General features: G+C 40.7%; 1 protein-coding gene across 13 annotated transcripts; it reads left to right on the top strand.

Moving 5' to 3' along the window:
- The first annotated feature begins 25 nt into the window (after window positions 1–25).
- On the top strand, window positions 26–22,049 carry LOC128698035 (uncharacterized). Of its 13 annotated transcripts, none has more exons than XM_053790078.2 (13): window positions 346–362; window positions 1,284–1,380; window positions 2,194–2,373; window positions 3,786–4,633; window positions 9,982–10,356; window positions 11,258–11,404; window positions 12,900–13,016; window positions 14,782–14,909; window positions 16,027–16,117; window positions 16,686–16,824; window positions 18,870–19,017; window positions 20,445–20,529; window positions 21,468–22,049. In XM_053790078.2, exons 3-13 carry the CDS (start codon window positions 2,202–2,204, stop codon window positions 21,633–21,635), a joined length of 2,418 nt encoding a protein of 805 aa, XP_053646053.2. In that variant the 5' UTR covers window positions 346–362; window positions 1,284–1,380; window positions 2,194–2,201; the 3' UTR covers window positions 21,636–22,049. The 13 variants fall into 13 exon arrangements, with proteins under 13 accessions (XP_053646054.2, XP_069953601.1, XP_053646050.2 ...); XM_053790081.2 differs by lacking the exon at window positions 346–362 and adding an exon at window positions 393–981 and having other exon boundaries at window positions 2,277–2,373; XM_053790079.2 differs by lacking the exons at window positions 346–362; window positions 1,284–1,380 and adding an exon at window positions 26–166.
- Window positions 22,050–23,692: the final 1,643 nt, after the last annotated feature.

Here is a 23,692-nt window from a genome sequence, read left to right as displayed (position 1 = left end):
TATGTCACTCCTCACCTCCCTCACACAACGATCTAACACCAGCTTCCAGATTTATTCCCTCGAGCTTTTGTCCAGAAAATGGCGAAAGTATTGGCTATAGACGGGCGAACCTTGTTTTCCGGGGGAAGACTGGGCAGTAAGAGGATCAGGAGGTGAGAGAGGCAAGGTAAGAGGATCAGTGAGGACACGAGAGTAGTGTTAACCTGCTTCAACACTCTTAACACTCATACATTATAGACTCTCTGACTCTCTACTGAACTGTTGTTGTCTGAGGAGGTCACGTGACCACTCAACAGCTGATGGTCAACACTCAAGTAACGATAGTTGAGTCTAACTTAATTCCAGCTACCACTTGTTATAATGTTAGTCTTGGTACACTCATACTAGTGTACACACACACGGTGTACACAGGTTACACACGGTGTACACAGCTTACACACGGTGTACACAGGTTACACGGTGTACACAGCTTACACGATGTACACAGCTTACACACGGTGTACACAGCTTACACACGGTGTACACAGCTTACACACGGTGTACACAGGTTACACACGGTGTACACAGGTTACACACGGTGTACACAGCTTACACACGGTGTACACAGCTTACACACGGTGTACACAGCTTACACACGGTGTACACAGCTTACACACGGTGTACACAGGGTACACACACGGTATACACGGTACACACATGGTGTACACAGGGTACACGGTACACACGGTGTACACGGTACACACAGGGTGTACACACAGTGAACATATAAGGTGTGCAGTGTAAACACGGTACACACACAGGGTTCACTGCAGCATTAACAATAATATCTTTATTTCTACATGTACAAGGTATACAGATCATAGCTGACATCAGTGACATACTACTACCTATATAGAAAGTCGCTGGTTATGCTGAGCATTTCCTGCAAATTATGTCAGTTTTGTCCCAGGATGCGACCCACACCAGTCCACTAACACCCAGGTACCCATTTTATAATAATGGGTGAACATGTACAGCAGGTGTTTTATGGAAACATGTCCCTAATGTTTTCCAGAAGTACCAGAGATTCGAACTCTGGACCTCAGTGTGTGAGCTGAGTGCATTAGTGGTCCAGCTATGGGACACCTCACTCTGCCCTTACCATGATGTTGACTTCCATTCTGTTAACCTTATGGGTTCAGTGCTTCCTTTATTAATATAATAATAATGTGTGACCTCTAATATCGATATAGTAATACATGTAACATCCTTGTGACTAATTTTGAGAACAAAAATTATGGCAGAGCAACACGGGCCAGTGTTCCTTGCTGACTGATGTTCAGCCAGGTTGTTGGTGGCCCGTTGATGCATAGTACCTTCGAAGTCTGGCACTTTACAGAGGTACTGATCTAATTTCTTGATTTCCACACATTTGAGTTACTTAGTTGTTTTAACTTTTAAGCCCCTCAAGGAAGGTTCCTTGACACTGGTGAGGGGGCTCTAGATCTAGGGAATTGGATCTGTATTCCAGTTCCCTCAATTAAGCCTGAATACCTTTCACATCCCCCCACAGGCACTGTATAATCCTATGGGTTTAGCGCTTTTCCCTTGATTATTAAGGTTTGAATAATAAGATATTACAAGGACCCAAATGGAAATAAGTCACTTTGTCTGACTTTTAGAATTTTCCTTGGTAATTTACACAATGATAATTGTAAATATGTGTACCTGTACCTGAATAAACTTACTTATAGTATTCATTCTGGTAATATTTCTAATATTTGCTTGTAGAGTGTTGAAGAGTCTTGATCCCCACATGTTCACACTTCTTTTATTGTCCTTATGACCCCCTAAATTTCACTAGATTTATTTTGCACTTCCTCCTGTATCAGTCCAATAACCAACTGGTAGGTAGCACAAGCACTTCACTTTAAACATTGATCCTTACAGGTTTAGTGCTTCCCCCTAAATATAATGATAAGAGTCTACTTGTAACAGGCTTATTTCTTTTACCTTACTATGCACTTAATGGTATGCTATTTCAGGTGAAGGTAAATTGTGGCAAAAGCATGTAATGAACGGTCTATAATGTGGCACTTTTTTCTTAAGTTATACATTCCAGTTTTGTCTGTTTCCTCATGAGAGTGCATTCATATTCTGGAATGCAGAAAAAGAAATTTTGATCAAAAAATTGATTTAACTTTGGCTTTCCAGAACTAGTTATGCAATTTTCGGAGGGATCACAGCTGTTGTTTGTGGGTGAAGGAGACTTCTCATTTGTTGCTGCTCTGATTCAGGAAAACTGGTTTACTGGAGTACACATTGTTGCCACTTGTCTTCAAGAGAAGCTGACTGAAAGAGCCAGAAAAAATACTGATATTCTAACTGACAGAGGTTAGTGTCTTACAGTCTATATTGGCTGTCTCTTTCGGTCTTGACCTTAGTGAGCAGAGTTTCAAGTCTCCACCACTCTTGTGCTAATGACTCGTATGGGCTTAGAGCTTCATATTATTGTACCCTTGATGCTGGTGAAGGGCTTTTGTTTCAAGGAACTGGATTTATCCTCCCATTTCTTGGATCACACCTGAATTTCTCTTTATTTCTCAAAAGTTATATGGCCTCTAGGGGTTTAGTGCTTCCCTCTGATTAAAAGAAAAAATCTTACCCTGATCCACCACAAGGCCTGGTCATGGATTGGGCCATGGGGGCATTGACCCCCAGCACATCCTCCAGGTATTACACTATACATATATTGTAATGGATATACATAATGGATATACACTATACATAATATTGTAATGGATATGTTGTCTCCACTCCAGTCTAACATGAATCCATCAGACTTGTGTGAGTGTATTACATGGAGAAGTGGATAAGAATCCTTCCTCCATAAGTCATGTGTGTCATAAGAGGCAACTACAATGCTGGGAGCAAGGGGAAAGTAACCCCTTCTGCTGTGTAAATTGCTAAAAATGAGAAGATAAACTACAAAGTTGGGATGTTCAAATGTTCATGGATGTAGTACAGATGATAAGAAAGAGATGATTGCTTGTGTTATGAATGTAAAGAAGTTGAATGTTCTGACTCTAAAACAAAGCTGAAGGGGGTAGGAGAGTTTCAGTGGGGAGAAATAAATGGGATTAAGTCAGGAGTATCTGAGAGTGCTAAAGAAGGGGTAGCAATAATGTTGAAGGATCATTACACAAATAACCTGCACATAGAAGATGCAAACAGTGGGTTATACTAAGTGTTTATGCACTTTGAGAAGAGAGGAATGTAGAGGAGAGAGAGAGAGATTTTGTGAGATGTTAAGTGAATGTTTAGGAACTTTAGAAGCAAGTGAGAGAGTAGTTGTGGTAGGGTACCTGAATGCTCAAGTGGGAGAAACAATTGTAGAGGGCTTAGTTGGCAAGTTTGGGGTGCCATAGGTAAATGGTAATATGGGAAGCTTTTGATTGAACTTTATATAGAAAGAAATTTGGTAATAGGTAATACATATTTTTAGAAAAAAGAGGATACATAATTATAGAAGATATGGCATAGGGCATAATGACCCAGAGTGTTTGTTTAATTTCCATGGTAACCTAATCCAATACTGACCATCTTCATATTAGACTTTGTCTAAATATTGGTTATAAGTTTTTGACTCCTGTGGGCTTGATTTTGTGTTCCAGTTAGCCTTGCACCACTTTGCTATTAAGTTTAGATTAAACTATCTGGTGGAAGTATTTGTTTATTGAGTATTCTGTACAGTACATACTTCTTATTTTTCTAATTCTACTTTGATCTAGTATCTGTATTTTCAGGTGTGGAAGTTATATTGGGAGTTGATGCCACACAGCTGCATTGTAATCTCAATATTAAAGACCGCAAGTTTACTCACATTATCTTCAATTTCCCTCATGTTGGTGGAAAAATGAGAATTGATCTGAATCGCAAGTTACTCCGTCAGTTTTTTCAAAGTGCAGCCCATGTCCTTCTGGAATGTGGTCAGGTTTTGGTGACACTTTGTGCAGGTCAAGGTGGTGTTCCACTTGACCCCATTGTTCGAAGGTGGGATGACTCATGGCAGGTCGTCCTCATGGCTTCATATGCTGAGTTTGTGCTAAAAGATTTTAAAACCTTTGATGCTTTGAAGTATTCAGGTTATTCAGCAACTGGTTATAGGTCCTTGGAAAAAGGCTTTGATCAGAAGGGTGCTTTTATGTACACATTCGAGTTACAAACTATTTTGCATGAAGGAAACATCTTGGATGCTAGAGCCACTAAAGTGATCTCTGTGTATGCTGATTGCAACTTGAAAGTTCCTTATTTCCTTTATAATAAAGTGAAAAGAAAAGTGTTTAGTAATAAATCAAACATGATAGGCTACCTCACGCATGCACTAAGAGAACGTGTTTCAACAGTTATTACAACTCATCTTGGAGGTGATATAGTATATGGAAATGATGTGCATTCAAGAAATTTTGCAAGTCTGCTTAATTTTTGTCAATGTATGAAACTGAAGAGCACGAGTATTTGTTTGCACTCTGCATACAAAATTGACATGACCCTTGGCTTCAAGGTTGACCCTCTTGTCATATTGGTCTGCCCTGGGAATAGCAGTATATTTGAAAACATTTTAGCTGAAGAAATGTCACTGGAAATCAGAAATGTGAGTAAATCTTTTTTGCCTAAAGTTAAAAGGGCAGTGATGAAGGATTTTTTAGAAAAGCATGTCTCTTTTTCTCTGCACTGTGCAGGAGATAATGATAACAGTTCTCTATGTACCAAGTCTGTTTATGTTATAAATATCACCTCTGCAGCCAATTTCTATTTTGAAGTTGATGATAATGAACTGTGGGGTGTTTGTCAGTGTGTGTGTGTGTGTAATGGTGTAGTTTTGTATACACCCTGCAGTCTCTTCCCTATTGAATACTCTTATGACATCAGTTTTTGGGAACCTCCACCTTCAACAGACCCAGCTCATAGTAACGTGCTAGTGGATTTAGATTGTTCTCCTGGAAGCATTGGCTTTGATGAAGCCATTATTGGTGTGATAATTGTAAATGTAGCGAGGGATACTTTAAGACATTATAAACTCTTAAGCACATATGTTCACCCAAAAATTAAGAGGAGGAGTTACACGTATAGGATTACATATAGAAGTGTCTGTGGTGCTCTTTCTGATGTGAAAGCAAAGGCTATTCATTCAGAAATTGGAAGAAAGCTTGAAGAATGTATTGGTGTTAAGATTAGATAGCAAAATGGTTTAGGACATCCATTAAATGTAAGAGAGAGAGAGAGGGAAAGGAGATTAAAGAAGAAAGAAGAGAGAAAAGTGAGTGAAAGAGAGAAAGAAGAGAGAAAAGTGAGTGAGAGTGACTGAAGAGAGAAGAGTGAGTGAAAGATTTGTTATTATTTGTTCAAATGAATATTCTATAGTTATCTTAATTCATGTAACATTCACTTTCCAGGTGAATGTGAAAATTTCTTGATCCAAGAAATTGGAGCTCATCTTTTTCCTTGTATTAAATTTGTGCTCACTTGTACAGATGTTATAAGATCCCAGTGAGCTTAGTGCTTCCTTGTAAATATAATAATCCAGTTCCTTAATCAAGTTGGTATGGTACTTCAGTAATAAAATTCCTAACAAGTTATTGCTTGAAGTTTTTACTAAATTGTTTCATAATTTTTATTTTATTGAAACACGTTTGGTCATGCCATGACTATTGTTGAAAATGTTTTGATTTGTGAATTCAGTAAATAAATACTGCTTACAGTTTTTTTATGTTTAAATTCTATGAGAAACCTGACAGGAAAGGTTGAAAGTGTTAGCAAAATATTTAAGAAAGTAAGGTGGGTGCTACTGAATTATAATTAACACACCAGGTGTCTCCCACCAAGGTAGTGTGACCCCCACCCGAGGTAGTGTGACCCCCACCAAGGTAGTGTGACCCCCACTGAGGTAGTGTGACCCCCCACCAAGGTAGTGTGACCCCCACTGAGGTAGGGTGACCCCCGAGGTAGTGCGACCCCCACCGAGGTAGTGTGACCCCCACTGAGGTAGTGTGACCCCACTGAGGTAGTGTGACCCCCACTGAGGTAGGGTGACCCCCACCGAGGTAGTGTGACCCCCACTGAGGTAGGGTGACCCCCACCGAGGTAGTGTGACTCCACCGAGGTAATGTGACCCCCACTGAGGTAAGGTGACCCCCACCGAGGTAGTGTGACCCCCACTGAGGTAGTGTGACCCCCACCAAGGTAGTGTGACCCCCACCGAGGTAGGGTGACCCCCCACTGAGGTAGGGTGACCCCCACCAAGGTAGGGTGACCCCCACCAAGGTAGTGTGACCCCCACCGAGGTAGGGTGACCCCCACCAAGGTAGTGTGACCCCCACTGAGGTAGGGTGACCCCCACCAAGGTAGTGTGACCCCCACTGAGGTAGGGTGACCCCCACCGAGGCAGGGTGACCCCCACCGAGGCAGGGTGACCCCCACCGAGGCAGGGTGACCCCCACCGAGGCAGGGTGACCCCCACCGAGGCAGGGTGACCCCCACCGAGGCAGGGTGACCCCCACCGAGGCAGGGTGACCCCCACCGAGGCAGGGTGAGCCCCACCGAGGCAGGGTGACCCCCCACTGGGGCAGGGTGACCCCCACTGGGGCAGGGTGACCCCCAGCGAGGCAGGGTGACCCCCACCGAGGCAGGGTGACCCTCACCGAGGCAGGGTGACCCCCACCGAGGCAGGGTGACCCCCACCAAGGCAGGGTGACCCCCACCGAGGCAAGGTGACCCCCACTGAGGCAAGGTGACCCCCACTGAGGCAGGGTGACCCCCCACTGAGGCAGGGTGACCCCCACCAAGGCAAGGTGACCCCCACCGAGGCAGGGTGACCCCCACCGAGGCAGGGTGACCCCCACCGAGGCAGGGTGGCCCCCACCGAGGCAGGGTGACCCCCACCGAGGCAAGGTGACCCCCACCGAGGCAGGGTGACCCCCACCGAGGCAGTGTGACCCTCGCCGAGGCAAGGTGACCCCCACTGAGGCAGGGTGACCCCCACCGAGGCAGGGTAACCCCCCACCGAGCAGGGTGACCCCCACCGAGGCAGGGTGACCCCCACCGAGGCAGGGTGACCCCCACCGAGGCAGGGTGACCCCACCGAGGCAGGGTGACCCCCACCGAGGCAGGGTGACCCCCCACCGAGGCAGGGTGACCCCCCGCCGAGGCAAGGTGACCCCACACCGAGGCAGGGTGACCCCCACCGAGGTAGGGTGACCCCTCCCAAGAAAGAGGAAGCATCCACTATCATTAAATAACTATCTTGTCAGAGGTATACTGATCTCACAGTTCAGATGATTCTCTAAACTGTAACATCCCCACCTCTCCTTCAGAGTGCAGACACTGCCCTTCCTGCCTCCAGGACTCCAGTCCAGCTAACCAGTTACTCTGAAAAAAAAAAAAATCCTCCACTCTGATGTAATGAGCTTACACATGCCTGTTGGATGTTCACTCCCCTAGCACTCAAAACTTCCTTCACTCCTTTTGTCAACCTATTCCTGGAATGATCCCTACCCCTTCCTTCCCTTCACCCCAGATTTATATACCCTCCTACTCATCCTATTTTGCTCCATCCCCTCTTAAGTGACTATAGTATCTCATCAAACCCTCCTCAACCCCTCTGGATTATATTTTGGTAACCCCACACCTAATTTATACCTCTGAATTTTCTGCAAAATATTCACACTACATTATTATTATCACATTGGCACATCACATCACAACATCTCCACTGCATCCAGCCTGCACACCCATATATAACTGTTGGTACCATTGTACTCAAGTACATCCCTCCCCCCTTTTTTTTATGTTTTAGAACATTTGACAGTGGCCCGGTGGCCTGGTGGCTAAAGCTCCCGCTTCACACACGGAGGGCCCGGGTTCGATTCCCGGCGGGTGGAAACATTTCGACACGTTTCCTTACACCTGTTGTCCTGTTCACCTAGCAGCAAATAGGTACCTGGGTGTTAGTTGACTGGTGTGGGTCGCATCCTGGGGGACAAGATTAAGGACCCCAATGGAAATAAGTTAGACAGTCCTCGATGACGCACTGACTTTCTTGGGTTATCCTGGGTGGCTAACCCTCCGGGGTTAAAAATCCGAACGAAATCTTATCTTATCTTATCTTATCTTACTGAGAGAAATGAGAGCCTACAAAAATGAAGCTAAAGCTAAAATTTATGCTGTGTATTAGGATCAGTTTGAGAAGTCAGTACTGTATCTGTGAAGGTTTGAAAAATTCAGAATTTAGAAAGTGCATCAGTTTTTTGGATTACTGTTGTCCCTAACATGACAAAAGAGAGCACTGTCAGTGTTGATAAGGCAACATCCTTTATATTCTTTGTGAGAGGAAAAGTGGCCACTTTCATCAGTATAGTACTGTATATGGTACTGGAGACTGTAAGAAGAGCAGAAAATAGTTTACCTCTGATGTATCAGTGTCAGGAATAAAGTGTAGACTAGAATGCTTCAAAAGGTATTATCTCATGTATTCTAAAAATGAAAGTTTAATAACTAAAAGGCTAATTAGTGCTATATTCAAGGAAAGCACCAAAGTTGTAAGGGTTACTTAGCACTACACAGCAGTGGTGAAATAGTTAATGGAGAGGAGTGCTGAAGGAAGCACACTGACATGAATGATGATGGGGGTGAATCATCTAGCAGATTGGTGTTTGGTAAGAAGTAGATTGTACAGATTAGAAATGCAAGAAACAAAAATTACAAGTACGTACTGTAGTATCTTGGCTGGAGGGGTGTATCTGTCCTTTAATGCACTAATGATAGAAGAATCATCCATGTTATGGGAGGAGCCTGCTGTGTGACCCTTGTAAGTTTAGTGCATCTTTTGATTATAATAATATGGGAGGAGCCAGGTCCATGATCAATGTGAAGTGAGGATCACAGACACCAGAGGGGGTAGGTAGAATGCCCATACTGGGTTCAAGCAACAGTTGATGGCTTAAAAGTTATTCTGAGTTCTGAGGAGGGTCCATGGCTGTGCTGGGGTTGGTAAAGGGTGTTGCAGTCACTTGGCCTCCAGGAGAATGAATCACTGTCTCACTTATCATGAGTAAATAAATGAGGCAGATCTGAAAACAAACAAAAAATTAACATACCCACCTTGAACCATGGTCAGCTCCATTGTGACAGGTAATACTGTTGGTCCCTGGAAACTAGCTTTTACCCTGCTTGCTGTACAACACCAGACAAGGCTTAGCAAAACCACCTGTTTAGACAGACAAGGGCACTAACTGTACAATTGTCTTTCAGCTGATAATGTAGGTGGGTGACCTGGAATGAACACTAGGCATCATACAGCTTCAGTTGCCACTCCTGGATTTACAGGCAACCTGTGGTAATACTTTCATTACCAGAGGCCCTTTCGAGATGGCCATCTGGTATCTCACTAGAGGGGTCATCTGACTTTCCCTAACATAATCTGATGTCCAGTGAGTGAATTGAAGCAACCACTGCAGCACTACCACTGGAGATTGTTAGAACGGGGATGCTGATAGTTTATTTTCCATCTTACACGAGCTAGAGTTTTCAAAAGGGAAATTTCATCATTATTGAGGGCAAATGGAAAGTTGAAGGGTTTGGGGCTATTTAGATTTGATCTGAGGAATGGTACAAGAGGTCAGTTTCCTTGGATCAAGAGTCACGTTTCATCAGCAAGTGACTCAGGATATTAAATTTGCATTAAAACAGTCTTATACAAAGCAACCAATACTTCAAGTTTAACTCATTCTTGCTCATCTTGCCTTCTGAAATGCACTGGTGAAATAGGCTGCTGGTTTTTCACATGTTTGACATAATGGTGCAAAATAAATCTATATGCTGCTCAATTTTAATTTCATATTAGTAGATTTATTGTGACTGATTACCTTTACATCTGGATGGCTCAATAACTACAGTTTTACAGCTGTTTTGACATATTGATTTTTCTTCATTCTTTTTATTTAGGTTTCATCATCAGCACTGCATAGAGGAGAGAGAGAGATGGCAGCAGGAGCTTTCAGGCTCTCCTCAGGAAGGCCACTCAGCTGGGCATTCCAAAACCAAATGAGAAATGTATTGCAGAAAATAAGGTACTGCTCAAATGATGCTGCATCTGTTGGTGGTGTTGATGGTTGGCAACGTGGTGTAGTGGTGCTGGATACTGTACAACGTAGTGCCTGGAGAGGTGTGGAAAATGTGGAAAAATCTTATGATTGGGATGATGGTTGGAACCAGAAAGGAAAGGAGTTTCTTAAATGGCTACAAGACAACCCAGATGTGGAACTAGAAGACAAATACACAGCAATCAAAAAAGTCAAAAACAAATCAGATAAAACAATGGTTAGAACAATATATTTTAAATATTGTTATTGGCTCTCCTTCCCAAGTGTTGGTTATCTGCTAATTTTAAAATCTTTTGATATATATTTGCTACTAATAGTTTGGTATTAATTACAACATCAGTGTTTATGGAGAATAAGTTTATGTATAGTATGTTGTACAGCTTAAAATATGGTCAGTTCTTCCTCACTTATTTAATGTACATTGTACACAACCAGAATTTTCTTAGGAATGTAGTGAAAATCTTTACAATAGACTAAATACTGAGGCTCTACTTCACTAGCTGCAAGCAAATAATCATAAGCAGGTAACCACACTGGATTCTACCATACCTGTCATGCAGTGTACATTGTTGCTTGTTGCTGCACAGTACAATCCTTTCAAATTAATTTTTTTTCTGGGTCTACTCTTTTTACTGTTTTTGTGAATAAACTCATTCTTTGAGTTTTTAAGGTGAAGGAAAGAAATCTAAATGTTAACGTTACTAAGTAGTGTGTGTGTGTGTGTGTGTGTGTGTGTGTGTGCGCGTGCACGCGTGTGCATGTGTGCATCAGTGCACGCGTACATACGTATGTTCGTACACACACATAAAAACTTGCTATTGTAATACGAGTTGGAAAATTAGTACACGTACTGTATTTCTCCCTCTTTAGGCCAACCTTGTAGCCCACCAAGGTATTCCTCCCTCCCTAGGCTCTCCATTGTGTAATCCACTGAGGTATTCCTTTCTCCCTTGGTTCACCAAATGTAAGTTCCTCCCTGTTAAGCCTTATTACCTTCTATTCCCCAGGTGTTGTACAACTCCTGTGGGTTTAATTTTTCTACATGAATATAATAGTAATCCTCCCTAGGCCTCCCATTTTTGTAGGCAATGTCACTGAAGGAATTATCTCATTTCTAGGCCCGTCACTTTGTTGATTATCGGAGAGTGAAGACATGTGCTGGAGATGGCGGTAATGGCTGCATCTCTCTCTTGAGCACCTACCAGAAAGAGAAAGCTGGACCTGATGGTGCAGATGGTGGTAATGGTGCCCATGTTATCTTTGAGGTTTGTTTTGAAGTCATTCAAGTGTTTGACCCTTTGTCTACCTGTTGAGAATTTGCCCTTCCCACTCTTCTATCCATTTTCTTTGACAATTATGTTTTACATTCAAGTAAATTTCTGTTGGAAGTATCTTCATTGAAAGACCAGCCTTTACCCTGTCCTCTTCCCTTGCTCCCTATTATTATTATCAGTTTTTAACACACCAGATGTCTTCCACTGAGTTGAGTGGCCCAGAAAAGAGGAAACTCATTTACCCTTATTCATTCAGTCACTGTCTTGGCAGAAGTATACAGTCATCACTGGACAGATGACCCTCCAGACTGCAACATCCTTGCCTTTTTTTTCAGAGTACAAACTCAGTACTTTCACCTCTAGGACCTGAGTCCGGCTAACTGGTTTCACTGAAGCCTTTCATAAATGTTATCTTGCTCACATTCCAACAGCTCTACGGTGTGCTAGCCTCCACAAGCAGTATACATGTCCATATTGCAACCACAAACAAGTGGTATTTAATCAATAACAACACTGTGAGTTGCCGGGGGATCAAACCCATGTTGTTTCAGCCTGCCTCATGGTGAGTGAAAATTCACAATGCTCTAGCATACTGGACCACGCAGTCCTACAAGAATCACTCACCCAGCAGAGCTAGGTGTTATACTCGTTCGTGGTTACAGTACTATATATGTATATAGATATATATGTCTCTTGCGTAGTTTACCAGCATTTTAATTTACAAATGAGTTGTTTGTACAAAAAACAATAGTACCACAGTTTGTTATACAGTGCTACCCCGAGTTTCGGCCACCTCTCAATTCGAACTGTTGTGTAAGTGTATTATTGTGAGTGCATTTTTGGGGGTCTGAAACGGACTAATCTAATTTGCATTATTCCTTATGGGAACAAATTCGTTCAGTAACGGCATTTGAACAGCCTTCTGGAACGAATTATGGCCGAAACTCGGGGTTCCACTGTATTTCTTATTCATATGTAATTAGGCTTGGTGACTGTAAAGCCTTAATTGGTTTCTGAGGTCTTTTTCCACTTTTCTGTTTGCATCCCATTTGTGCCTTGAGGTCAACGCTGGCACTGCTTTTTTTGCAAGTGCATGCCTAGGTGCTCCACTTTAAGGTCCTATCCTCTGCCATTTCAGAAGAATTTTGTTTTTAAATGCTAGGAGGCCTGGTCACAGACTGGGCTGCGGGGGCGTTGACCCCCGGAACTCTCTCCAGGTAAACTCCAGGTAGCACTGTGAGCTCTTCTCATTTTGGGGTTTCTGACAGTGAAGGGGTTAATGAAGCATACCTGTACTCAGGAAGCATCATTGTATGTAATATTTATAAGAGTCCATCCCCGTGTGTAGCACAGACTTCATCACAACACGTACGTACTAAATTACAATAATTTGAGCCTTTAACATGTTTTTCACTTCCATCCTCTCTCTCTCTCATAAATGACTCAGGATGCCTGACTAATGAAGAACATGTTTTGGTCATTGTAGGCTTCAACTAAGATCAGGAGCCTAAACCATTTAGAGTCATTCATTCGAGGGCAACCTGGAGAGCCAGGACGAAACAAGGATTGCCACGGCAAAAATGCTGAAAATAAAACTATCCAGGTTAGTGGGACAATGCAGTTTCTCTTGTGTGATGTGTATTATGGAAATAGAAAGGTTACACATTTCTTTTCATGTCGGGTGCCTTGATACTAGTGAAGGGCTCTTGATCCAAAGAATTGTAGCCTGATTATCTCCCATTCCACCCAGCATTGTTTGATCCTTCTGAGTTTAGTCATTTCTCTTGAATATTCAGGGATAATAATATACAGTGGACCCTCAAGTTAAGAACCACTCCCAGCATGACAAATTATGTAAGTGTATTTTTGTAAGTGCTTTTGTAAGTGTATTTTCGGGGGTCTGATACAGATTAATCTATTTTACATTATTCCTGATGAGAGGAAATTCGTTCAGTAACAGCACTTGACCAGCCGTCTGGAACGAAAAAAGTTCGTAACTCGAGGGTCCACTGTATTTTATTTTCATAAGGAAGGGTGTTAATGTTGCAGTTTTATAACTGTAGTGTAAAGCACCCCTCTGGCAAGACAGTGATGGAGTGAATGATGATGAAAGTTTTTCTTTTTTGGGCCACCCTGCCTTGGTGGGAATCGGCCGATGTGTTAATAAAAAAAATAATTTTCATTAGGTACATAATTTTATAAATTTAAATGACATTTAATAGTACAGTTGACAAGGGAAGCTCTGGGTTATATAGAGTATTCAGGCAAGCTACAACTGAGACAAGATTAATAGAACATGAAAATATTATTGATGCTTGTCAATGAGAGGACATCCAACAAACTTAGGAAGAAACATAGTCTGTATAGTCTGCTGAAGAGAAATTAACTTAATTGAGTTAAATTTCAATCAAATACATTATTATCAGGCACAATTTTCAGTGTTAGGTGTCAATTACAGTAACTTAAAAACTGAAGGATTTTGAATAGTTGAGGTTAACTGAGGTGTAATGATTATTAACATTAACAAAGCTCAGTACAATATATTGAAGCAACAATGTTAATATGTAGAGATACCAGTACATAGCAGCACAGAGACTTTATAATATCTTCCTAACACACATTGAAAACAGGTCTTCAAATCAGCTAGATTTCTTTAAAAAAAATCATTAAGTTGAGTGCATATATTGTTCACACATCATCTACTTTTTTTTTATTTTTATGAAGAACCTGTGGCAGTAATTATTATAGTTCTGAGATAGTGGATTCATGTTCTTGTACTTGTTTATAGTGTGATACTAGGTAATTTCATAGCCATTGTCAAGGCATTCTGCAAGATACCTGTTGCTTGGTTAGTTGGATTAAGGGTATGGGTGTGGTTGGTAACTGGATGGGTGACTAGGATCACTTGTAGGATTTACTGGCTTCCCCCAGATACACTGAAAAGGAGAGATGCATTATAACACTTAACTTTCCCCAGCAAAGTCATGGATTAGATCTTTCCCACAAAGTCCTGGAATAGGTACCCTCAGTATAGTCTGCAATTAGATCTCTTACCTCCCTCAGCAGAGTCATGGTTTAGATACCCCCATAAAATTTAACGATTAGGTCCCCTTGCAATCATGCATTAGGTCCCCATAGCAGAGTCAGAGTTTAGGACCCCCACAAAGCCTTGGTTTTGGTCTCTTCAGTAAAACTTGAAAATAAAGAAATAATGTAGTCTGTGACATTGACAGTGTGTAGTAGAATGACTGGGAGGAGTAATAGAATTTGCATTGAAGTTTAAATTAGGCTAAAGGAATCAACAAATAATGAATATCTTTTCAAAATATGTTAACATTGCATTTCTCATATGCATTGTGCAATTGCAGGTACCCATTGGGACAATATTTAAGACAGGAGGTGAGGTTGTTGCAAGTCTGGAGGAGAATGAATGTCTCTTCATCGCTGCTCGAGGTGGAGCTGGAGGCAAGGGCAATGCTTTTTTTGCCACCGATGTGTAAGAACAATGGACCTCATTTTTGTCTTATGCTTTGTATGACAACTGAAAGCTCTAATACAGAATTTATGGTAAGCCTGAACCCAGGGTGGGCTCCAGGAGCAGAAAAACTCGAAGGTGGTCTAGCTATTAAATAAACCAGCAATAGGCATTAAAATTATAGTAGATATAAGTTAGGGTCCTGTGGCAATTAGATTGACAGTGATTTATGGCAGCATATCTTCCATTATAGCCACCTGAACGATGTATCAAGATTCCATGTTAATCAGAATTTCATTTTCCTACTTTTAATGGTACATCTTGCTACCTTGATAAATAACAAAACCACAATATATTGACTGACATGTGTAAAACGTCCATTACACACTCTGCATTGACAAGTGTACAGAATTGTGCAAGTGTAAGAATGGATATACATTATTATTATTATTATTATTATTATTATTATTATTATTATTATTATTATTATTATTATCATTATCATCATCATCATCATTATTATTATTATTTGAGGCAGTAAATCTATGTGAATCATTCAATGCAAGTAGTGGCAGTGGAGGCTCAGTCCTCCATTCACCAGGTGTGAGACAGACAGTCTGTCTATTGACGAATAATCACTTGATGTGTTGGGGAGTAAGTAGGTCATACTTTAGTGGTAAGGGACCAAATATTGATGGAGTTGCATGAGTAGCACAACAAATAATATCTTGAAAACCTTGTTCTTGCATGAAACTGCACTTGTATATACTTGTGCTGTGAAACTGAAGCTCCACATGCTGGTCTCTGGTTTTCTGTCTCATCCTTTTTTTGTGATTTATTAAGAAATCTTTCTCCATGGGAAAGTGGAACAGAATCCTTCCTCTGTAAGCCATGCATGTAATAAGAGGTGGCTAAAATTCCAGGAGCAAGGAGCTAGTAACCCCTTCTCCTATATAAATTACTAAATTTAAAATGAAGAACTTTCGTTTTTCTTTTTAGGTCACCCTGCCTCGGTAGGATACGACTGGTTCATTGAAAAAAAGACATTAAGAAATCTTAAAAAAATGTTGGTGCATGCATTTAACATGTTTGCTTTTCCTCATTAAGTCTTTTGTTTAATGCCACATTTTTATTTCAGGGATCAAGCCCCACTTATTGCTGAATTTGGTGGAAAAGGAGAGGTTATCGAGTATGAAGTTGAACTACGAACAATGGCAGATGTTGGACTGGTGAGAACATTAACTTAATTAAAATTGCTTACTGTATTAGGGTTAGTAACTTGTATAGGCTAAGATCATAAGTAACTGTAAATGGTGACATTTTAGAAAGCCATTTTTGTATGGAGCTTATTCATATTTCCTTTACAGGATATATGTACTTTTGTGTTCTTGATCCAATGTATGTACAGTGGACCCCCGGTTTACGATATTATTTCATTCCAGAAGTATGTTCAGGTGCCAGTACTGACCGAATTTGTTCCCATAAGGAATATTGTGAATTAGATTAGTCCATTTCAGACCCCCAAACATACACATACAAACGCACTTACATAAATACACTTACATAATTGGTCACATTGGGAGCTGATCGTAAACCGGGGGTCCACTGTATTTGGAAAAGGAATTCACAATAATACATGTAAAGAAATTGAACTTTTAATATAATGGATATACACAATTTTCACAGAAAGTACAGTTTCAAGAATAAAAGATCCTGTTTGGTTTAACTTATACCTAGCTTCAACTTGTTTTAAATTATTACAATAATGATTTTGTTAGTGTGTTTACTGTCTTACAGATAGGATTTCCCAATGCTGGAAAATCTACCTTGTTACGTGCAATTTCCAGAGCTCGGCCAAAAGTGGCATCTTATCCCTTCACCACGCTAAACCCTCATGTTGGCATGGTACACTATGCTGACCACCACCAGCTGGCAGGTAATGCATTAACCTTCACTGAAACTGCATAGTTTAGAGTGAACTTTATCTGTATGTTACTGGCTTCAATTTTGCCTAATGATGTGAGATGGTTATAGTCAAATTTGGCATAATTTGGTACTTTGTAGGATCTGTGATTGGTAGAAAGTTAATTGAAATTTCGCCCATTTTGGAAAATCTTCTGTGATTATTTCTTGTTTTATTAACTGGTAATAAAATATTATAAATTATTGAACAGTAATTATTAAGTTGTCACAGTATGGCTTAGTTTTTCTATTAGGTTTAGTGCTTCTACATGAATGTATGTCATTCTATTAATTTTTTTTTTTTTTAACAAGTTGGCCATCTCCCACTGAGGCAGGGTGACCCAAAAAGAAAGAAAATCCCCAAAAAGAAAATACTTTCATCATCATTCAATGCTTTCACCTCACTCATACATGATCACTGTTTTTGCAGAGGTGCCCAGAACACAACAGTTTAGAAGCATATAAGTATAAAGATACACAACATATCCCTCCAAACTGCCAATATCCCAAACCCCTCCTTTAAAGTGCAGACATTGTTCTTCCCATTTCCACTACTCAAGTCCGGCTATATAAAAATAACCGGTTTCCCTGAATCCCTTCACTAAATATTACCCTGCTCACACTCCAACAGCTCGTCAGGTCCCAAATACCATTCGTCTCCATTCACTCCTATCTAACATGCTCACGCATGCTTGCTGGAAGTCCAAGCCCCTCGCCCACAAAACCTCCATTACCCCCTCCCTCCAACCTTTTCAAGGACGACCCCTACCTAAGATTTTCTTTGGATTTTTAACCCCAGAGGGTTAGCCACCCAATATAACCCAACAAAGTCAGTGCATCATCGAGGACTGTCTAACTTATTTCCATTGCGGTTCTTGATCTTGTCCCTCAAGATGCGACCCACACCAGTCGACTAACACCCAGGTACCTATTTGCTGCTAGGTGAACAGGACAACAGGTGTAAGGAAAGATGTTGAAATGTTTCCGCCCGCCGGGAATCGAACCTGGGCCTTCCGTGTGTGAAGCGGGAGCTTTAGCCACCGGTCCTGGTGGCCTTCAGATTTCCCCTACAGATTTATACACTCTCCATGTCATTCTACTTTCATCCATTCTCTCTAAATGACCAATCCACCTCAACAACCCCTCTTCAGCCCTCTGACTAGTACTTTTAATAACTCCACACCTTTTCCTACTTTCCACACTCTGAATTCTCTGCATAATATTTACACCACACATTGCCCTTAGATAGGACATCTCCACCACCTCCAACCACCTCCTTGCTGCAGCATTTACAACCCAAGCTTCACACCCATATAAGAGTTATGGTACCACTATGCTTTCATACATTCCCTTATTTGCCTCCATAGACAATGTTTTTTGTCTCCACATATACCTCAATGCACCACTCACCTTTTTTCCTTCATCAGTTCTATGGTTAACCTCATCCTTCATAAATCCATCCGCTGACACGTCAACTCCCAAGTATCTGAAAACATTCACTTCTTCCATACTCCTCCTCTCCAATTTGATATCCAATTTTTCTTTATCCAAATCATTTGATACCCTCATCACCTTACTCTTTTTTATGTTCACTTTCAACTTTCTACCTTTACACACATTCCCAAACTCGTCTACTAACCTTTGCAACTTTTCTTTAGAATCTCCCATAAGCACAGTATCATCAGCAAAAAGTAACTGTGTCAATTCCCATTTTGTATTTGATTCCCCCTAATTTAATCCCACCCCTCTCCCGAACACCCTAGCATTTACTTCTTTTACAACCCCATCTATAAATATATTAGACAACCATGGTGACATTACACATCCCTGTCTAAGACCCACCTTTACCGGAAAGTAGTCTCCCTCTCTTCTACACACCCTAACTTGAGCTTCACTATCCTCATAGAAACTCTTTACAGCGTTTAGTAACTTACTACCTATTCCATATACTTGCAACATCTGCCACATTGCTTCCCTATCCACTCTGTCATTCTATTAATATATTTCTGATTTCTGTAGTTGCAGACATTCCGGGACTGATTGAAGGCGCTCACAAGAACCGTGGCTTAGGAATAACATTTTTACGACATATTGAGAGGTGCAGTTGCCTTCTTTATGTACTTGATACTTCGCAGCCAAGACCCTGGGACCAGCTGCATGTTCTTATGTGAGTCACTTACTTGTACTTGTTTATATGTTACTGCTCTTGAGATGTACTCTGGTCTGGTTCATATTCTCCCTGCCTAAGTGCTCAACTTAAAAACTGATTGTGTTTGTTTCATTTTTTACCACATTGGTTGTTTCCCAAGGTAGAGTGACCCAAAGAAGGAACTTGCTCACTAATGTTCTTTAAGTATTTGTCAAATGACCTCCTAACTGCAGCATCACCTCTAATCCAAAAGAATGAAGACATTGTACTTCCAACCTCCAGAAATCAAGTAATCAAAATAATCCTTGTTTTAATTGTTATACCACACATTGTTTTCTTTCACATAAATCTGATCTGATAATCCCCAGAACATAAATAATATAAAAACATGTACTGCATTTTGCAGCTTATTAGACGCATTTTTTTTTCCATAAAATATCTCCAAAAAGCAGCCTGCATCCTCTAAACTGAAGGTCACTGACAGGAGCTATAAATTTGGGGTGTGGGGTGGGCTGCAGCTTTTCCAGTTACGTCCGATGCTGAGCCATTGAAACTAAAACAAGTCTTATAAGCCACGAAATATGGTACTTTTTTTTTAACACACTGGCTGTCTTCCACCGAGGTAAGGTAACTCATAAAAGAAGTAACATTTTCACCACCACACATGCCGTTACCATCTTGCCAGAGGTGCAACATCACAGCTTAGATGCTCTTCCAAACTGCAGTATCCCTACCCCTCCTTCAGTTCTGAGAGCAGGCAATGTACTTCTCATTTCCAGGACTGAGGTCAATCTAACCAGTTTCCTTGAATCCCTTCATAAATATTACCTAGCTCACACTAACAGCACATCAAGCCATAAAAACCACTTGCCTTCATTCCTAAGATGATCACACATGCCTGTTAGATGTCCAACCCACTAACATCAAAACATCCTTTACCTCCTACCTTTCCTCAGACAACTCCTACCCCTCCTTTTCTCTGCTACAGACTTATACACCCTCCAGGTCATCCTATTTTGTTCCATCCTCTCTAAATGTCCAAACTACCTCAGTAACCTCTCCTCAGCCCTCTGAATAATTCTCTTAGCATCCCCTCATCTCTGCATCTCCTAATCTCCAAACTACAAATTCTCTGCATAATATTCACACTGCGCATTACCCTCAGACATGACGTCACTATTGCCTCCAGCCTGCTCCTTGCTGCAACATTTAAATGCCCATACTTCTCACCTCTATAAGTGCATTGCTACCACTCTATGTATATTTAAATACGTTACCCTTTTTATTGCCATAGATAATGAATAAGTATTAAGTATGTACATATCAAGGAAGTGATTATTTTGAAACTTCATTAGAGTATGGGATAGACAGGGCACATGCCAAGTGATATGGTTGTCTATCCACAAATTGATAAAGAGAAGATTATAAATATGCTTTTTTTTCAGGCACGAACTGGAGCAGTATCAAAGAGGGCTGTCAAAGAGGCCCCATGCAGTAGTGGCCAACAAGATGGATTTGCCCGAGGCCAAGGTATGGCATACTCTCCTCTTATTTTTTAATAGATTCAGTTAAATATAGTGTGTGTACAGTATTTAGGATTTATGTCATGAAGACTTGTTATTTCTGCTTTATTCCCTGAATACCTGTTATTTCTGCTTTATTCCCTGATTACCTGTTATTTCTGTTCTATCCCCTGAACACCTGTTATTGCTGCTTAATCCCCTCTTCCTATCTGTGTTTTTGTAGCTCATTATCATTATCATTATCATCATCAGCAGCAGCAGCATCTGCTGTTAGTGTCATCTACAGGTAGTGTGTTAAAGATGTCAGGCATACAGTGTGTAGGAGCACATGATTCATGGCTTGCTCTTGCAAATTTGTGCCTATCTAGAGTGCATTTATGCTGATGAAGGACTCTTGATTCATGGCTGAAACCCATTCTTCAGGTGCTGTATGACCCCTATGGGTTTAGTGCTTCCCCAGGAATATAATAATAATGTGGGACCTTCTTCTGTATGTAGAATATCAACAGTGAAATAAAGGTTATAATAAATTTAGCAACTTTAATCTTCAGATTATTGTTTGAATATATGTACAGTACTTGCTGATGCAGACAATCACAAACAAATGAGCAGTGAACAGTTTTGTGGTTTTGCTGCTGTGCTTTTTGTGAAAGACTGTCATTTGTAACTTGAAAATATGAGTGTTGTCAGACACAACACATTAACCTGCTAAGTTGTGCACATAAAGTTTAATGTACTTTCTAAGGACATTTGATGACTTGAATTATAATTTTCTCTCCCTTCAAGAAGTGGTCCCTTGATGCTGGTCAAAGGCTCTTGATGCAAGACATAAGAGCTACCCTCCTCTTCCTTGGATTTAACCTGATTACCTCTCATTCCCCATACTGTTTGACTCCAATGGGCTCACTGCTTCTTTATGAATAATAATTTTATTTTTGTCTACAGGAGAATTTGAAGGAGTTGGCCATGCATATTGATCTTCCTCTTGCTCCAGTCAGTGCTAAGATGGGTGGGCAACTTGGACCATTGTTAGCACTTCTTAGGCTGCTGATTGACCATAAAGCTGAACATGGAATCTCACCTGCTGCCATCTCTCCCACACCTCTACGATGACATGCAGAAATCTGTCATGTCTAGTCTCAATACAGTGAAAATGGATAAAAAGACACTCATTGCAGAACATTTAATTTAATGAATAAAAATGCAGACTATGCAGAGCAAGATTTAAATGAGACAACATTTTGCTGTGTTTAGAGCTTTATCAAGCTATACACAGTGAAAAATTGCTCCAGTAAAAGCTTGCCCTGTAATGTGGGCCTTTTCTTCACTATCATTGACAGTGTGTTATTTGAATTCATGAAAAGTAACTTGGAAATTTCTGTTTGTGCTTGTAAGTGTACAGTTCTTTGGGGAAAGTTAACTTAGTTACTATCACTGGTGGACTGCAGTGGTAGTTTTGAAGTGAACTTTGAACCTTGCAAATGCAATCTAAATTCACTAGATTAATAAAAAAATATCATAAAGTATTCCCTCTGGTTTAGTTTTACCTCAGGACATATATGAGAATGATAAATATTCTGGCATGAGGACTTTTGAAAATGTCAGGTATTGTGAACAGTGATGTGGAACACTTGGGGTTCACCAGTACATAGAACACTGGGGTTCACCTATGCACTGTGATGATCCTATAGGAAATAGTAAAAAATGAGAACTTTTAATGTAGCTTTACCTCTTGATTAATTTTTGTATATAGTCTTTTTTAAAAGACACTTGTGTGGGTATTACACTTCGAGGAGACCCAGGGAAGTGGAGCTAATCTCCCCTTCCTTGGATGAAACCTTATTACTTCCCATTCCCCAAGCACTATGACTGTATGTGTTAGGTGCTTCCCCATGAATAAACAAAAATGTGAAAGCAGTGGGATCAGCCAGGATATCATCTTAGGTCACCTCAAGGAAGATTCCTTGAAGACAACAAAGGAATTGCAGGTACACTCTTATTTAGATTGAGCCTGATTGCCTCCCATTTCCAAATGTAAGACCATTATGGGTTTAACTCTCTGCCCCCATGATGGTAATAATGAGTGTGAAAGGAACATGAATAAGGTTTAGCATGTAGGTTATTAAAATTATTAAGATGTTTCATCCACTGGCAACTTCATCACCCACTGCTGGACCAAATGTTTCCTCTCTAAACTGAATCAAGTCTGAATGTCTCCCATACTCCCAGGCATTGTATGACCCCTATGGGTTTAGCACTTCCCATCACTAATGTTTCTCAATAAGTGCCATAAACTCCACATAATATCTTACATCTTCTTTCAATGCACCAGCCGTATCCCACTGAGGTGGGGTGGCCCAAAAGGAAAAACGAAAGTTTCTCCTTTTAAATTTAGTAATATATACAGGAGAAGGGGTTACTAGCCCCTTGCTCCCGGCATTTTAGTCACCTCTTACGACACGCATGGCTTATGGAGGAAGAATTCTGTTCCACTTCCCCATGGAGAATATCTTGCATATTAATATGATATAAAATGTGAGAGGAAGACCAGGAGCTGTGCGACCTCTCTGTGAGGATATAACAGAACCTGAGGGGAAAACAACTGCTGAACACCTACAAAATTGCACATGTTACCTTCATATACCCCTCAAGGGAAGTTCCTTGATGCTGGTGAGGGGCTCTTGATCTAGGGAATTGGATCTGTGCTCTAGTTTCCTGAATTGAGCCTGAATACCTTCCATCCCCCCCAAGGTGCTGTATAATTCCTATGGGTTTAGGGATCCCCCTTTGATTATAATAATAATAATACCTTCATATATGAGAAGGAAAACAGACAAGAAGTACTGAAATAATTATTCTATATGTGTAGTTATCCTGGGTATGCTATTATCTTTTGTGTGTATGTGTAGATATCTTGGGTATGTTATCTTTTGTTTGTTTAGTTATCCTGGACCATCCTTACTGACCACTACTGTAACCATGACCAGTTCAGTGCTTAACCAGGATAATAATAAAAATAATAATAATGATAAAGAGGATGAATAAAATCACACAAATTTCATCATTTTAGTATTATTAATTCTACAAATATTAATTCATCTTCCAGACATTGTTGAACACTGATGAATATACACACTATATGTACTTGGTTTACACACAACCACACCTAT

Source organism: Cherax quadricarinatus, chromosome 58, assembly GCF_038502225.1.
Source record: "Cherax quadricarinatus isolate ZL_2023a chromosome 58, ASM3850222v1, whole genome shotgun sequence".
NCBI lineage: Eukaryota > Metazoa > Arthropoda > Malacostraca > Decapoda > Parastacidae > Cherax > Cherax quadricarinatus.
Note: the sequence above shows the minus strand (reverse complement) of the source record. Positions and strands in the feature narration are given on the sequence as shown.

Coding starts and splice junctions, on each gene's coding strand:
- LOC128698035 (XM_053790079.2), top strand. CDS start 2,202: ATGCAATTTTCGGAGGGATCACAGCTGTTGTTTGTGGGTGAAGGAGAC. Junction 2,374..3,785: donor TGATATTCTAACTGACAGAG/GTTAGTGTCTTA, acceptor CTGTATTTTCAG/GTGTGGAAGTTATATTGGGA. Junction 20,530..21,467: donor TGGATTTGCCCGAGGCCAAG/GTATGGCATACT, acceptor TTTTGTCTACAG/GAGAATTTGAAGGAGTTGGC.